The sequence below is a fragment of the Pseudopodoces humilis genome, chromosome 17 (assembly GCF_049639895.1).
Source record: "Pseudopodoces humilis isolate 2021_Gansu_Grassland_sample_001 chromosome 17, ASM4963989v1, whole genome shotgun sequence".
Classification (NCBI taxonomy): domain Eukaryota; kingdom Metazoa; phylum Chordata; class Aves; order Passeriformes; family Paridae; genus Pseudopodoces; species Pseudopodoces humilis.
The window spans coordinates 6,821,630-6,838,628 of NC_142216.1; the positions used below are offsets into that span (position 1 = coordinate 6,821,630).

The 16,999-nt window shown below is 38.4% G+C and overlaps 1 protein-coding gene across 3 annotated transcripts in view; it reads left to right on the forward strand.

Moving 5' to 3' along the window:
• The window catches only part of RNF130 (ring finger protein 130), a 55,219-nt gene that overhangs the window by 15,112 nt on the left and 23,108 nt on the right, over positions 1-16,999 (forward strand). For all 3 annotated transcript variants that reach the window (XM_088063507.1, XM_005523565.3, XM_014253171.2), the window contains exons 3-5: positions 8,758-9,008; positions 12,535-12,606; positions 14,430-14,512. In XM_088063507.1, the coding sequence (XP_087919633.1) occupies positions 8,758-9,008; positions 12,535-12,606; positions 14,430-14,512 (406 nt within the window). The remainder of the gene's footprint in view (positions 1-8,757; positions 9,009-12,534; positions 12,607-14,429; positions 14,513-16,999) is intronic.

Consider the following 16,999-nt stretch of genomic DNA (forward strand, 5'->3'; position numbering starts at 1 on the left):
GTGTGGGAAACAAGGGCTGCATTTGCTTTGAACTGTGCTAAAACTGCCTGTATGTTCTGTGGACTGTTTTAGGTCAGTGGGTCAGAGGCAGGAGGGACAGGAAGCAATTTGAAGTTGTTGCCATCTAATGGCTGTTCCACGTTCTTGCCCTCATTCGGAGTGGGGACAATAGACTACAGAGAGCTGGCGGTCGAAGTGCCACTGTCCTCTGTTGTGGCACTGATCCCTGAGCAGCTCATCTCTTAACTCTGCTGCTTGCCTTTTTCTCACAAATGTCTCTTTATGTAACCCTCAGCTGAACTGAGACATGAAAGCTCTGATGGGGTGCACTGCAGATTATCTTGCACAAATGTGTGCTGACAAATATTTTAGCTCTACACCAAATCCACTGCAAAACTTGTCCTGGATTACTGAGGCCTACTTTTAATCCACAGGTCAAAACTAATTTTATTGTATATTACAATATTGTTATTTAAAATGTATTATTATTAATTTATCTTATACTGTTAGTGAAAAGGAAAGAGCTGAGTCATTAAAGCTGAAGCTTTATAAAAGGCAGAGTAATTAGTGGTCTAAGCATAGTTTACATATATTGGATCATTTTTTGTTTATGTTAATTGAAAATATGGAGGATGAGTGTCAACAGCTTTATTGTTGATCTTGTTTCCCACTACATTTCTTGGAGGTCTATCAATCAGGAGAATCTGTCACACAGTAGATGGAGGTGTCTGACACAGAGACCTGGAGAGGAGTGTTTGACATGTTGATTCTGGACCATAAGGAAGCACTTGTATCTTCAAGGCAATCCAGGGAAACCCCCTTTACAGAGCCATTATAGCCTTGGTGCCTTGCAGAACTCCTTACCAGTGTTTTTGTGTCATACATGCCTCATCCACAACTGAAATAACAGCAGTCAGGCTCATTTTAACTCAGCCAGCTGAAAGGGTAATTAGTTCTGTGACTGTGAAAAGGCCCACGGGACTGTTAGTGACTGTAAGTAATTACATTCTTTTTCTTATCCAAAGTCTGAGCTCCAGCAGCAGAGTAATTCCCCATATCTGTGGACTCAGTAGAACCAAATTTATGATATTAATCTATGAATATGCTATTTATAAATCTCTCAAAGTATTTTGTAGTGTCCTTGGGTAAGGCTGTCTTGCTATTTCTCTTTGGCACTTTGCTGAATTTTTTTGGAATGACTGTCAATGTCCCAGTTGATAGATCTGTACAGAAGTCTATAGAAAAAAATACATGAGTGTGACAAAATACCCTTTTTAGGAATCCCTGGGTTTGTTAGCTGCACAATCCATTAGTGGGAATACAAACTGCTATACAGAAATTGCAAAATGTAAGCCACCTGCTAGTACCTGGTCACACTATGGAATGCAAAAGACAATTATCAAAATCCAGGTGTGTCTTACATTGATGAATGGGTCCGTGAGGTCTACACTGCATTAATATTATTGATGAATCAAGAATGTAACACTGTAACAGGTTTTGGACGTTGTTCAGATGTACAGAAAGTAAAGAAAAGTTGTTTTCAAATTAATATCTTCTCAAGATAGGTGGACATAGATATTTCAGAAATGTGTGAACTTGTGACACAATTTTTTTCAGTGGTGTGTAATGTGTTAGGATCACACCATTTCCCTAGTCAAAACTTAGTGATTCTTCAGCTTTTTATTAATTTGCATTTGTTCAAGGTTTGAATATAAAATTTGCTCTACTTTGTTAGCTTATTAATACCTTAACAATACAAGTATTTATTCCTTGAAAGAAACTGCAAATCAGTTTACTTGCCATAAACATGGTTAAATGCCATGTAAAAATGTGAATAAAAGAAAAAAAAAATTCTGTGCACAGATTGTGGAAAGGGGATGATCAAGTGATACATTTCTTTGTGCCAAGCTTTTTTTATTCTTCCGACATTATTTAGGTGGAACGTCCGTTTCCTTTAAAAAAAGATACAACTGTAGTGAAAGCAGATGCAAAGGAGCATTGCTAAAAGAAGAAAGAGTGTGAAATGTCTGTAAAGTCATTGCAACATCTGTTTGCTTTTCCCATGTCTAGGTTTGGTTTTCCCTAGTGTGAAGAACCCAGAAGGTCACATGCACAAAAAAAGTATATATATAAATGTAATTCCCAGAAGATAAAAGTCCTTCTGCAGGAAGGGAATATGTGATATAAGTGGAATTATCCAAAGGATATTTATTCAAAGGAGGGGAGCACAAGAAACCCCAAGCCCCTGAACCTAATGTCCCTATAATTCTAGGGGAACTGTGCTGCAGTTCAAATTCCAGGGATTTATAAAGTCACTCCCCTTCTTGGCCCAGCCATGGGTCTGTCATCCTGCTGCCCATCAGAAGCACTGAAGTAGCATGTTCAAAGATTGACCAGAGATTTTGGAACTTGAGGGACTCTTAACAATAAAGAGGTGGGTGCCTCTTGTAGCTTAATAAAGTACTTTAATTTTTCTAGCAGTGCTTGGTGTCATATGACTTGGGATGGAAATAGAGAGGAACTACTTGGGTGAGGTGGGTGAAGAGGAAATGACCTGCAGAGAAGCCAAAGCCCAGTGCCTCTTTTGTGCATACTGATGTTGTGTTGTGTCTTTGAGAGGCTGTGAGTGTTGGTTTTCTGGAGTGTGTTGGGTGTTGGAGAGACACAGTTTGACCTTGACAAGCTTGAGAAATCCAGGGGTGTAGCTCCTCAGCTCACGTGTATCAGCAGGATTTGGACTTGTGAATGAATCAGGATGTGGCTGTGACTACCTGTTTTGATTGTATGCAAATTTCTCCTTAAGAAACATTTCCTGAGTGTCTGAATAGAGCAACTGGGTTATGAAATAATGTGTCAGCAGTTGTCATCTAAATACAGCCCAACTATTTTCTCAACTGGTTTTGCTATTTAGCTCTCCTTTTAGGAACTCTTGGTCAGAGTAGATTATAAAGCTGATCAAAAATACAGCAAGGACATTATACTGAGGCATTGTTTCTTGTTTAATGAAGGAGGATGGGCTTATAAATTTATTATTATCACTTATAAACTTGATGCGCTACAGGCTAGCACAGGAAGAATCTGATTAAGCTTTATTATTTGTTTTGAATTTAATTGTGTCACACCCACAAAGTGTGGGTGAAAAGCTGCCCTTGCTGTTTCTGGTTTTCTGATCATATGCCTCGATCAATGCCTGCTTTTCTTAAAGGAGCAGGACTTTGTGATGGTCCATCGTGTCTGCAGTACAGCAGTGCCTGGCACACTGCAGAACACTGAGGTGTGTGTAATCGTGTTTACGGGGCACAGAGCAGGACCCTCTCTTTATCTGACAGACTGAAATCTGTTGAAGTTCTTTTTGCTACGAAGAAGAGTTTTGAGTGTTTTTCAGACTCACATTGACAGTATTTCATAGAAGCCTTTTCCTCACGGAACTTGAAATACCTACTTTTTTTGCCTCTTGAATAGAGAGAATTCAAGTTTTAATTTCAGAAGCTTTTTTATTTAGGTTGTTTTGCACAGATTTGTGCTTCAAAGAGACTTGTGATGTCTGAAAATACCTGCTCACTATTTTGGGATAGAAAGTTGTTCCATTGAGGCGTCCTGTGAAAGCCTAACTTTTGGATAATAGTTTCATATGCTGCTGCTCTTTATGATTTTTTGCATGGTAATTTTGTAAAATCTGTTCTGGTGTCTGACACTGCATAAAATAGCATCCTAAACTAATTGTTTACATACAAGCAAGAATTCAACATTTTCAATATTATTAAGGCAATAGGAAGAGAAATGTTTTAAAATGCTACCAGTCTCATTTTATAATTAATGTATATCCTTGGCATTAAATTCTTGGCTAGTTTAGAATGCAATAACTGTCAAATATTATGGTCTTTTATTTTCAGAAGTATTTGGTTTGGGACATCTCAAACAACATATTCTACTCTTGAGATTGCTCATGTGTTGACAGCTTGGATATGCTCTTGTTTACTTTCTGATTAGATCAAAATAAAAATATGTGCAGCTAGACCGGTTTTAATGACTCTGAAGATAAGCCAAGGCTCGTCCTCTTGGTGTCTGCTTTTCCATAAACCTGCTTAGAATGTAAGAGTTACAGTGAATTTCTTTATTTTGCATCAGACTAAAATGTTAAGGTACTTGATTAATGTGTGGGTTTCCCCACTGTTGTGACATGGAATTTTTATTTAAAAACTGTTCTTCCCAAGCCTGCTTTTTTGAGCAGCACAGCTTTGCGTACAGGTCAGTATGCTTTTCCCTTACCCTTTACCTCATGGGTTCCATGGATTATATCCTGTGTGGCTGAATCCCTTCCCTTGTAGAGGTAATCCTTGTTTCCACCTCTGCTGTCATGCAGCTCAGATGTCTCCTGGTGTTTCACAGAGCTCACAGTAGGTCGCTCAAAATTTCATATAGAGCCATAGCTTTCATTAGTGCTTTCCTGCTTTCTTTGTCATTTTCTGGGCTCCCAAATTCTGTTGGAGTGGTTTCACTGTTAGCTGATGTTATTCCAAGAAATCTGTCACTCACAGTAAGAGGACTGATCCCTTTCCTGGGTATTGAATAGTAGGTGTTGCTGTCTTTTTATTTCTGATACAATGCATTCAGAAATGCTTAGCACACAGCTACAGGATTTTAATAGAAGAATAGGGCAGTCTGGTTTTTGAGGATGGGCAGTTTTATTTCCAATTACATTATCATCATGATGATCCTATTGCTGCACTCAGAAAGGCAGCGTGGCATTTCACTGTCTGAATCCAGCTTTCAAGTGGTTGTCTGGATCAATCATTGCCTTTATCAGGAAATGGGGAATTTGTGTTTTCTAAGGAAGTGCTCTGAAATTTTCACCAGCAGAATTATTCAGGTAAATGTTCTATGTTTAGGTTTTTCAGAAAGAAGTGATGAAAGGACTCAGTTGCAGTTAAATTTTCTCTGCAATTTAAAGAGAGGACAGTATTCTTTCACAAGCATGAGATGAGTGCAGTCTTTGTGCTTCATGCTGTGTCTGCAGCATCAGCAGCCACTATCAGCGACTTACTGCGAGGACTTTAGCCTAAAATATCAGCCATTAGCAAATCACTGACCTTTGTTACGAGTATCTGACTTCTCAGTTCTCTGCAAACCTTGTTGCATCAATTCTCAGCAGTTCAGTGCCTCTTACAGGTGGTCTGACAGTTTCCACACTCGAGGTGGGATCTAAGGTTTTGCCCTCCCCATGTGCAGGAAGGTGGTTGAAGAATTGCAGCCTGGTTGCCAGTTGCATTTTGCCAGGCTGCCATTCCCTGCAACCTCTCTTGGATGCTAGGAGGATTGAAGGTTTCTGAAGTCTGCTCTTTGAACCATGTTTGTCTTCAGCTTCAGCCTGGTATCCTGGGCATAGTTATCCATATTTTGAGCTTCAGATAAACATTTGGTAGTCAAGAATCAACAACAACAAAAAAGACAAAAAAAAACCTACCAAAAAAAATATCCTAACACAGCAAAAGCACCACAAATATTTGCCTGTGATGACACTTGTTACATTTCTTTGAGATGACTTTTTATTGACTTTCTAAGCATGCTCTTTTAGAATTGCTAGGAGATGTCAATAGGTCAGTGAGAGAGCAAAGCAGTTTCCTTATAAGCTCTACAGGAAACTCTGGATGTTGCTGTTTTCCCTGTAGTTCTTACTGTCTTCTCAGCTTTTAAGTTCTTCTGTCTTCTGCTCTCACAGTGTAACAATTCACAGATTTAATGATTAGTCACAACTTCATCCCTTTTAATACACAGAGATGTATAACTATCCTAATTAAACATGCGCATGGTAAAATTGCAAGCTAGAAAGAGCTGCCTGGGCTTGGATGATAGCAATTAAATTATTTATGTTTACAGGCATCAATATTTATCTTATGCCTACTGTCTGTCCTAACTTGTCATCTGTGGTTCCATGTGTAGCTCCTTGGCTTTAGTAAGCAATCCAGATTCTTTTCTCTGGACACTGTGTTCTTGGCTGAGGAGAATATTGCTTTTCGTAAGATTATGGAGTAAGACCATATTCTGAGTTTCACAAACACTTTCAGTCTTTCTGTCTTCACCTGAGGATTTTTTCTGCTAAAGTTTCAGAAATACAAGGTTTCAAGGTGCTTAAAATAAATGAGTCACTGTCTCCTCCTGCCCCCAATTGTTCTCAAACAGGGAGTTCTTGCTAAAATTATTTAGGGTGATGCCCCTGACAAAAATACGGATGAACCAAGTCCCAGTTTCCACTGAGCTTCAGTATGTTAAACAGACACAATTTATTTTTCTTTTTTGCAGTTCTCCTTGGCTCTGGCAGGGTCAGAAGCAGCAGTAGCACTTTGGCTGTTCCCAGTTGAGTCATTTGGAATGCAAATCACTTTGCAGTGATGCCAGAGGTTCCCATTGTGCTGGGCTTTATATAAAACGCGTGACAGATTGTCAGCTTTGTCACATTCCCTGGGCAGCAGGGAATAGGTAGAGGCTTCAGCTTTGGATTCAGATAGAACTGGACTAGTATCAGAAGATCTTTGTCATCTTTGCTTTGCAGATAACTATAAATCATGTTAGAATATTACATGGAGTGCTTTAGCTTGATATTTTGATACAAACATAATTTCTCAGTGCAAATAAATTCCTACTGGGGAAGCTTAGCAGAACGTGTGCTCTGGGGAATACAGTCTTCCCGTACCCTTCCCTGCCTTTCTTCTCTGTCTGAGCTAGATATGCAGAGCAGACATGAAGTCTGGGGAAAATACCAAGCAATATAAATTATCTGCTCTTGATTGATCTTGCACTATCTGAGCTCCAGGGATTTGGGGTTACAGGAGCATGTTCTGCATCTACATACAGGATCTTGCAGGAAGGATGTCACTTGTGCTGTAAAAATGTGCTGTAAGTCTGGACAGGAACTATCTTCCCAACTGGACAAATAGGAATCTTAGCAGATTTATATGAAAATAAAGCTAGTGATGGACTTTTACTCTGAAATTTTTCTATTTATTAAATATCTTGGTTATTTTTGCATGAAACCAAACTTGGTGCTGAAGTGTCTCTTGAGAGCTGGATTGAAGTTGATCTTGTGTGAGTCTGTGCTATACTAGAGATTAAATTAACTGTATTGAGTTTTCACTGCTATTCAAAGCTTTTGAATTACTGTGGCACTATTTCAAAAATATTCAGAAGTAAACACTGAACTTTCTTGTCCTATTCAGTCCCATGTTAGCAGGACAAGACCTGAATGACTTTGCCATTTCAATTTTAAATAAAGGAAAGTTTGATTTTCTTGAGGAAAGCAATTTGAGGGCTGTGGAATGTTGTTTTTTTTTCAATTATTGTGCAAATTTTAATTCCTGAGATTATCAGTTTTGATTATTTTGAGTAGTTCTGTCAGCACAATCCACATCACCATTTTAGTGAACTTAATAGGAAAACTGATGATAGTGACTGTAAATGTTACTACTTAGCATGGTGAATTCAAAGAGTAGCAAGAGAACATTTAAGGCTGTTGCACAGCTCTATTTAAAGTCTCCATTTTGGAAAATTATATAGCTGTCACCCTGAGTTACTGTGCCTAGGGTTTCAAAGATGCTGCTATTTTGCCTCTTGAACAATATTTTGTCGATATGGTAGCTTCTTAAAAATTAGGTTTTGATTAAAAGACTTTGAACAAATGCCTTGTGTTAAAATAGGACCTCATGTTCTCTATTGTCACACTAGGTTCTCTGTAGCTTAAATCCACTCTAAATCCAGAATCTTGGTGCAGAAGTCGTTTGCCTCAGTTCCTCTCTGAGAGAATGTGAATTGGAGCAAGCAGATGGAACAAGCAGATGAACAGATTTTGCAAGCATTTTGAAAATAGGTCTTGAAAGGGTTTTTAGTACAGGAAGCAAATAAGTCTGGATTAATAAGAATGGAACTTCACAAGGGTTTTTTTCCTTTCTGCCTTTGGTTTTTCTAAACCTTTTCTTTCTTTGAACTTAGAATTACCCTGTGTTCAAGATATTCTTTTTTTAATGTGGTCCTTGCTTTAAAACATAGTTGCTCTCTCTGCTCTATAGGTGATTTTGTTCTTTTTCAGCAAGGTTTATGGTTTTCCTATTATCCTTGTACCAATAATTTTCCCTTTGGGACAGGAAACAGTCGAGAGGCAAGGCACTATGAAAACAGATGGGCTACACATTGAAAATGGAGCTGATGAAGCTGACAGCCTCTTTGCGATCCTATCAAGCGTGTCTTTGTATGGGTGATAAAATCAGCAGTCAAACTTCTGCCAAGTTTTTTCAATTCTCTTTTGCTTTGCAGCCACATAACCACTCAGGGGAACTTGCATAACTCTCCCCAGCGACATCCACAGCACTGCCTATGCTAAGGGCACTTGAGCAATATTCTCACTCATCTCCTAAATGTTTTTCTGAGAGTTGCCTGTTTAGGTATTCACAGCTTCAGATCTGGAACAAATGTACTTTTGAAAGCTAATTCAGACTGCACACAGTAATTACAATGTGGGAAATACTGTATAACCAGCAGTAGAGATCTGTTACTATGTGTGGAGCTGCTGAGAGTTTGCATGTTAATGCCCTAATTTGAAAATCTGGGTTTGAAGGACAAGGCATGAGTAAAGTGCCCAGTTCCATGTGCCATAGATGGCTTAAATTAAAACCTCTTGAGTTATCAAATGGCTTTGCACTGGAAAATCTTATGAGCAGCATGACATTAATTTTAAATAGAAATTAAACTTGTTTCCCCTTTTTATAGGAACTGGAGACATTGTTGCTGTCATGATTACAGAATCAAAGGTTAAGGAGATCCTGAATTACTTGGAAAAGAATATTTCTGTCCTGATGGCCATAGCAGTGGGGTCCCGTGTTCCTCCGAAGAACTTCAGTCGGGGCTCTCTAGTCTTTGTGTCAATATCATTCATTGTTTTGATGATCATTTCTTCAGCGTGGTTAATATTTTACTTCATCCAGAAGATCAGGTACACAAGTGCACGTGACAGAAATCAGGTAAGGGGTCTCTTCTTTTCTCTTAAGTTATGGAGATAATATTTCTGTATACAGTAATCAGTAGAGAAACAAGTAAGGTATGCCCATCAAACTGGTGTTCAGAACCTCTTTGTTCCAAGGCAGAGCATGTTGCCAAACAAGGATTTTTATACATCAAAGTGTTTTCGTCTTGAGCAGCATTGGTATAGATCCTATTACATGACAGAAGAGAATAGAACTGAAGCAAAATACCTGAGTTTTGGTTTGTGTAAGTCCAAGAGTAAGATGGATTCTGTGTTGGCTGAATAATACATACTATTGTGTGTTGGATGTATGTTGGGAACGAGGAGGAAAGTTAAATTGTGAATCAACTTGTGTAGTGTAGGGGAACACTGAGCAAATGTTACGAATTCTCTCCATCCTCTTAAGGTTATGCTCTCTAATAGTTAAGGTAATTTAGAAATTGTACAAAAGTATTCCCAAACCATAATTAGTCGTGAATGTTAGGGGTAAGAAAATTAAGGTATAGAGCTGCTTAGTGGTCTGTATTAACTTTCAACTTTATTTAAGATCACCCTTGGTAAGGAGTGCCTAATTGTCCTGGTCATATATTTTAACCAAAATTTTGTCCAGTGTGCCTCTCTTACATTCTTTTTCCACTATTAATTTGTTGAAGAACTGATTTCTTAATGTATGGCCATACTTAGAGATCTAGACTAAATGCAGTTGTCAACTCAAACACAGATAAACTTTAGAAGTAAATGTTTTACTAGTGTGGACTTAATGACCCTCCATAGTGTGCCTTGGCTTTTATTGAGAAGGGTCAGTAAACCTCAGGAAATCCACAATGCCCTCTTTCCCCTGTTTCTCTGTCATGGCTAACTTAGAAACCTCCTGACCTCGAGTCACTGTCCCCCTTTCCCCCAAATTGCAGCTGATACACAGCAGCTGCCTCTGGGCTAGTTCTTTGGTGTTCTGTCAGACCTAAAACAAATTCAAACTTATAAAGCCTCAGCTGTGGCACAGGATTTCCTTTTCAGTTACTATAAATAGTGTCTGATGATGCAGGTCCCAGAGGCATCCTGTAGATTTTCCTAAGGATGTCATTCTTAAATGACCACACTGTAGCTGGTACTTAGTGTGGTCCCTTGGGATAGTGAAAGTTTAAATATAACTGTAATTTAATGAATGTCTGTAGAATACAAAATTGTGCCTTCTCTATCCCCTACATGGCTCTAGACTCCTTCCAAATGTCCATGTTTCAAAACAGTTGCTACATTGGGAAAGGGCTCTTGTGACCTTTTTCTTTCTTTAGATTTTTACAAAGGTCAGGAGAAACTTGATGAAAATTTTATGTGGTTTAAAAAGCTGAGATTATTAAACTTTAATAAGAAGGTGGCGACAGCTACAGCTTATTTTTAAAGGGCTTTGAGAGCTTTCACAAAGACTGTACTGTTAGTGATGAAATAACTTGTTTTAGGCTATGATCTTGTTTTTAAGTTATGTCAAGGCACAAGTTTTTCTGTTTTTTAAATCAAAGCCATCAAAAACTTGCTGTCTTTTGTAGATAACACAAGTAGATATTGGTATTTCACATCGTTATTCTTGAGCGCTTCCACCGGAGGTGTGAAACTCTTTTGCATGTGGAAGTGACCTTTTCCATCTAAACAGTTGTGGGTTATAAAGGCAAGCATATGCTGTGTGCCTGTGCCCTAACTTAGCAAAACAGCCAATCCTGAGCATTTCCAGTGTTAACATGAAAGCGTATTTGGTAAAATTAGAAAATGGAAGAGATTGACCTCTTAAACGGAAGAGATGGGAGTTGTTATTTAACAAATTTATTTACATAAAAAAACAATACGTTGGAAGAATTCTGCTGAAATATTATGCTTTCAATGGGAAAATTATCTTTAAAATTTCTTGTGGTGCATATACAGTCACATGCATTAGAACAAAATATAGATAGTACCCACATTTGCTTAGCTGGTAGAGTTGAACATTCAAGTGAAATGCCATTTCAGCCTTGTTCCTCTCTTAGTAATCATGCTTTTGGTTATGCCATGGTTATCTACTCCAGCAGTTCGCCCAATGTGTTCTGTGTCATTAAGTACTCAGGCTTATCTCAATATGCTTGTTCCAGGACATGTTATTTAGATCTTCCTAAATTGACTGAATTCTTGCATATTGAAGTTAGGGTGAGATTTCTGACTTTAGAGGAAGCATATCATTTCCTATCCCAGCTCTGCTTCTGATGCTGTGCTTCCTACATGGATGTACTTCAGTAGCTGGGACTGTGTATCAGATTTTTTTCAAATCCTTGCTCTAAAAAATATAAAATAAGAGCTGTTGTATTGTGAAAACCACAAGGAAGTAAAGTGCTTACATAATTCTAGAATAAGTGGTATAGTCAGTTGTGATACAGACTTCTGAGGTCATTTTGTTTCTCAAATAAAAGCAACTTTCATTGCAGTTTGCATGCAGGGAAATGTGTGATACAGGGGACACACGTTATGACAGATTTGGGGTTCCATTTTATAAAAGGTGGACACAAAACCCCACACATTCACTGCAGGCTGCGGGAGAGGTTTTGAGAGCTGAATTCTCAGAAGCAGCCCATCCCTTTCAAAGGCAGAATACTTAGTACTGGTTGGAAGGGAAAGAGGATGTACATAACTTCTGGTTTTTAAGTCAGTTGTAAACCAAGTCTGATGTCTCATGTCCCTGAAGGAAGACAACAGGATCTTTGTTTCATTCAGTGCCCATTTCTGGGACCCCAGTGGGAAAACAGTGACAAACAGCTGTTCTGTATTGACTGGGAGCTGGGCATTTCCCTAGGAATCAGCACTTGAAATGTCAGAAAAGGCTCCTTCCATCCAGCTGTGGTGGTCATAAAGTAGCATAAACAGCAAAAAAATAACTCAGCCTCTGCATTCAGATTGAGGTTATCTTCAAACCAGTATTAATTTCAGCTTTATTTAAGTCTGTATTGGCATATTTAGATTTTGTGACCCATCATTTTTTTCTTTTATGAGATCCTGGTGGTTTTGGGTAATAGTGAGAGAGAAACTGGGTTACACTGGAAGATCTTTTGCATCTCAGAATAAGATCAGCCTGCTCAGAGGGGAAATATAAAAATAATTCAAGCTTAAGAGAACAAGCAGTATATTACAGCACACTGAATAAAACCAGTATTAACAGAATATAATGGAAGTCACTGGGAGGGGACATTGCTTCAGCTGGGTTTAATAAGTTTTGCACATCAATGTTGATTCACTTCTGTGGACTTCTATACAGTCTGTGAGTTTTATGCCATGCTTGTGGAGAGCATTTGAGGATTCAACTCTGGCTGACTATTCACTGCTGGCTATTTTTCCTTCTCGACAAATCTCTGTGCTTTGCTGTGTTTGCATTTTGTCTTATGTGTTGGCCTGCTGCCATAGTGTGTATTGCAATAGTATTATTGAGTCCAAATGAGTCATTATAAAGGACACTAATGAAGCTTGTTTATCAGGGTTAATTTGTGTTCTCTTCTTTGTCACTTTATTAGCGCCGTCTTGGAGATGCTGCCAAGAAAGCCATTGGTAAATTGACAACCAGGACAGTAAAGAAAGGTGATAAGGTATAATAATATTTCAACATGATAAACTTGAGCATCATGTTTAATTTTTTTCCTGGGAAATCAATCTCTGTTTTTTCTTTCTGTTTCTGATTTATGACTTTGCCTTCCTTGTTGGAGGCTTACTTTGTCCTGTGGCATAATATTTTGTGTAACTGTTAGTTTTGATGTGTGCTGTAAGTCTGTATATTTCAAGGAAGTTTTTCTTGCTTAAATACAATTTGCACTCCTATCTGGCATCTGTGACTGAGGGTGGTTTTGTGTGCTGGCTGACTGGGAGGGTGTCCTGGCATGGGTACACAGGGCTGGCATTGTTTATGTGGAATTCTAAGGCTTAGAACCTTATCGTATGTAAGTTCTGTAAAGGAAAAATAAATTTAAAAGACGGGTAATTGAAGATAGTATCTTAAGTAAAATATGACTATTCAGTAAGTTAAGGGTGAGCATAAATAGGTATTTCAGTCATAGGTACTCCAAGAATATTTCTTGCTAGTATACAAACTAAAATATATGGTCTGTTATGTCCTAAGCTTTTTCCTCTTTTGTAAGCGGTATTGCTTATTTTTGATTCTGAAAGGAAAAATGAGTCATTTAATCTTGCTTAATTTTTTAGTTTTAATTTTCAAAAGGTAAAGGAATTCTGGCTATGATTTGATATTTAAAATAGTATTTTTTAGGGCCTTTTTATTGTAATTCCTTTTTTCTTTCGTATTGACACTATCAGCAGTGGGAGATGAGGAAGTGATAGGAAAATTTGTTTACAGAGAGAAGGCAGAGAAAATGTCGTTCTGTTCTTCCTCTCTCCCTATGTAGTTCTATTTCAGAACAGCCCAAATCTGCACTAAATCTTTTCTGGAATTGGAGAACATACAAATTAGAGGAGCCTTTCCCTGTAAAACAATGCTGTTGTCTTGACAGCATAAATTCAGAACTGGCAAGTGCTATGTAGGTTGCAGCACAGACAGCGTGGGGGGTACATGCAAATGAACAGAGTGAGAAAAATGTTTTGTTCCTCAGAGGAGCCATCAGGATTTCTCTCTGTGTGCAGCCCTGGCTGGTGCTGACCAGGAGTAGCTGTGGCCTTGCTCTGGTCCCTGTCTTGGTGTCTGGCTTGTAGCTGGTTGGCACTGAAAAGAATAACAAAGTTGAACTAAGAGAAAGCACAGCCCATTTTGTCTGACAGGCCCAAACATTTTAAATATGTGTTGTTGATGCCATATCTATATACAAATGAAGTCCTCCCCTTTTCCATTTGGAATTTTAAAATATCATTTTTTTTAAAAATCATAACTTCTGGAAAACAGAAAAGAGAGGAGCTTGTCAGTCGGTGATCCTCATATTCATGTCTCAATAAGAATGATGATAATTCTGCAAGTAAGCAGCAGACACAAATGTGGGACTACTCTGAACTAAGTAAAATGTGCTTGTTCTGGCTGTGAAAATTAGCCCCAGAATTCCTATTCTGCCAAAACAAACAAACAAAAAACTTGAATAAAACAGAAATGTTAACTCTAAGCTGGAGATAAAAAAAAAAGAAATCTAGGAAAATCTCCACTAAATTTTTTAATGATTTCACTGAACATTAGAATCATCTTAGGCCTTAGTTTATGTACGAAATGATGATTTACCAGCTCCAAGAAAGGGGAGTTTTGCATGTATGAGATGCTTTTCTTGCTTTGCATGTTGGAATATAATAATTCAGTCATTGGGTTTATAGCTTAGTTTATAGCCACTTGGCACAGTGCAGTTCATGTGCTAGTCACAAATACTTTGACATTTGTCATAGCCTCAACTCTTGACTTGAATTCTCATTCTATTCATTTTAGGAAACAGACCCAGACTTTGATCATTGTGCTGTCTGCATTGAGAGTTACAAGCAGAACGATGTTGTTCGCATTTTGCCATGCAAGTAAGATAATAAAGTTGCTTTGTTTGGAAACTGTTCTCTTTTGGTGCTCTTTTGCTTCATTTCATGTAATAGGGGCATTGTAATTCACAAATGCATTTGTTGGATGTTTCCAGTCCTAATAATGGCCACTTTATTTTAGATTATGGTGCCAGAAGGTGTGAAGGTGGGTGCTGGCACTGTTAGGACAATGAAGATTAAACAGAATTATATTAAAGATACTGGCAATGGAGCTATTGAGACTGCAGTGAGGTGGAGGGGTGCAGGTTTAAGGACCAAGTGATGGGCAGACTCAAAAAATTTCAATATAATGAGCCAGGTAGAGCTGCAGAATTCTGCACTGTAGACATGCAACAACTGGTTGCTGGTTTCTGAAACTGTGGGGAGTGGAAATGCAGTCTTTGCAACCTTCATACCTCCTGACGTTAGTCAGCCACTGTGCTGTCATCTGTCTTGGGTCTCTTCAATGCAGTGTGATCTTGGCTTGTGTGTGAAGATTTGTGCTTGGTGGTGATACTGCATTAGTGCTTAAAATGTAAGAACTTCTTCCCACTTTTATGGCATTGTGTTGATATTTACAGGTTTTCAGTTTGTTTCCATTCCAATTCCATTCTTGAGTTGTTTTGGGACATTTTATCTTTGAGAGGTGATTTTAAATACTTTTCCACCTGGTGCTTGATTTTGATGAATCATATGTTTTGGTTGCATTAAGTATTACCAAGGACATCTTTCCCTTGAGTTCTGAAATGCAAAGCTTTCTCATCATCTCCAGGCACAAAACACATGTGTAAATTAGGTTGTACAGCAAGATCCAGTAACTTGGCTTGTGCTTGGTACGTAAATGGTTCTGCATGATGCTGCAGAAGCAGCAAAGTCATGTGTTGGAGTTGATCTCCAGTCAGGCATCAGCAGCAGCACATAAGAGCTTGTTATTGGTCTTTTAAATCCTCCTGCAGGCTGTTCTGAATAGCTTGAATATCTTCTTATGTACAGGGTATTTCCATCATCGTAAAAGGAAAACAATATTATTTTATATCTTACTGATCAAAATCTGTGTGCGTTAGACTTCTGAAGCCAAAAATCTAATTCATTTTACTGTTCTCTGTGTTTCTTACCTCTTGGACAGCAGGAAACAATGACCTGTTTTAGATTCTCAGTGTTGTTTAGCTAAAATACCCTACAACTGATAATTTAGAAACTCTAATTAAAATATTCTGGAATAGAAGAGCTTAGATTGTAAAAATTTGGGAGCTTTTGATCATGTGGATGTGTGTGCATTTATTTTGTAAACTGCTTCTTAAGAAAGCTTCCCTTGTGTAGTCCTACTGTGAGGCTCAAGGACGTGGAATGAAAGGTCACAAGTCCCACTCCTCTGTGCTTTTCTCTTGATACTGTACGAAGGGCAGGAGGTCCTTGCCGGTGAAGAGAGAATGAGTCTTCCCTGATAGGAAAACAACTGCTCCCACTGAGCACAAGGCAGAGTTGGGATTAAAAGCCAACTTCCTTAGTTAAACAACTGCCCCTGTGCAAGCAGTGGATATGTTGCTGATTTACACAGATACAATACAGACCACTTAAACAAGATGATCATTGATTTATTTTTTTAATTAAAAAGAAAAGAAAGAAAAGTCCTTTTTCTTCAGACACCTTTGTTGAGCCGCAGTCCTGCAGACAGGGAGCTCTGGGCTCTCAGGGATAGCTACAGCTGTTCAGGGAGCTGCTGCAGGTGCACCTGGTTGCCACCTCAGCACAACCTGCCCCAGTGCAGTCTCCCATGTAAAGGAGAGATCAAGGCTCTTGTATAGATCATTTTCTGTTCTGTTTTTCACAGGAATGTAAGGTCAGCGAAGGCTCAGATTACAGTCCTGCCAAAGGCTGTATGACAACTTTTATGTTCGCTTTCTACTTATTTTTTCCATCTCACTTTTCATTTGCTGCAGCTCAGCTTTTAAGTTGAGTGCAAAACCATCTAGGCTAGACACAAACAGTGTCTAGAGATGGATGCTTTCCACAAGACGTTTTTATATTTGTAGATGAAAAGCCAACTAGTACCTTCAATGATGGGCCCAATAAATTTCAGATTCCATGTGAGATTTTTCAGTCTTCAGTACCTGAGATGCTTCTCCCCAAATCTTATTATGGAGGTTTAACTCCTTTCTACTTCCTCATACTTCAGCCTTCCATTTTAGTGCAGCATGCAATGTTATTTTTTTTAAAAAAAAAACAAAAAATAAAAAAAACACACAGACAATGAAACAAAGCCTACAAGAGAGTTTCTAAGCCAGATGAGAAAATAAATTGCAAGAAAACCATGGAGAAAATTACTTGACCAAGAGGAAGCAAATAAAAGTCTAGAAGTTCTTACTGTGCTTGTTTGGGAAGCTGTAATCATTAGACAGTAGGAATCACTGACATGTAACATCTTTGCCGCTTTCATCAATTTAAAAGGAGCCTTTCCCTTTAGTGGTACAGTTTGGCTCTGCAGTTAAG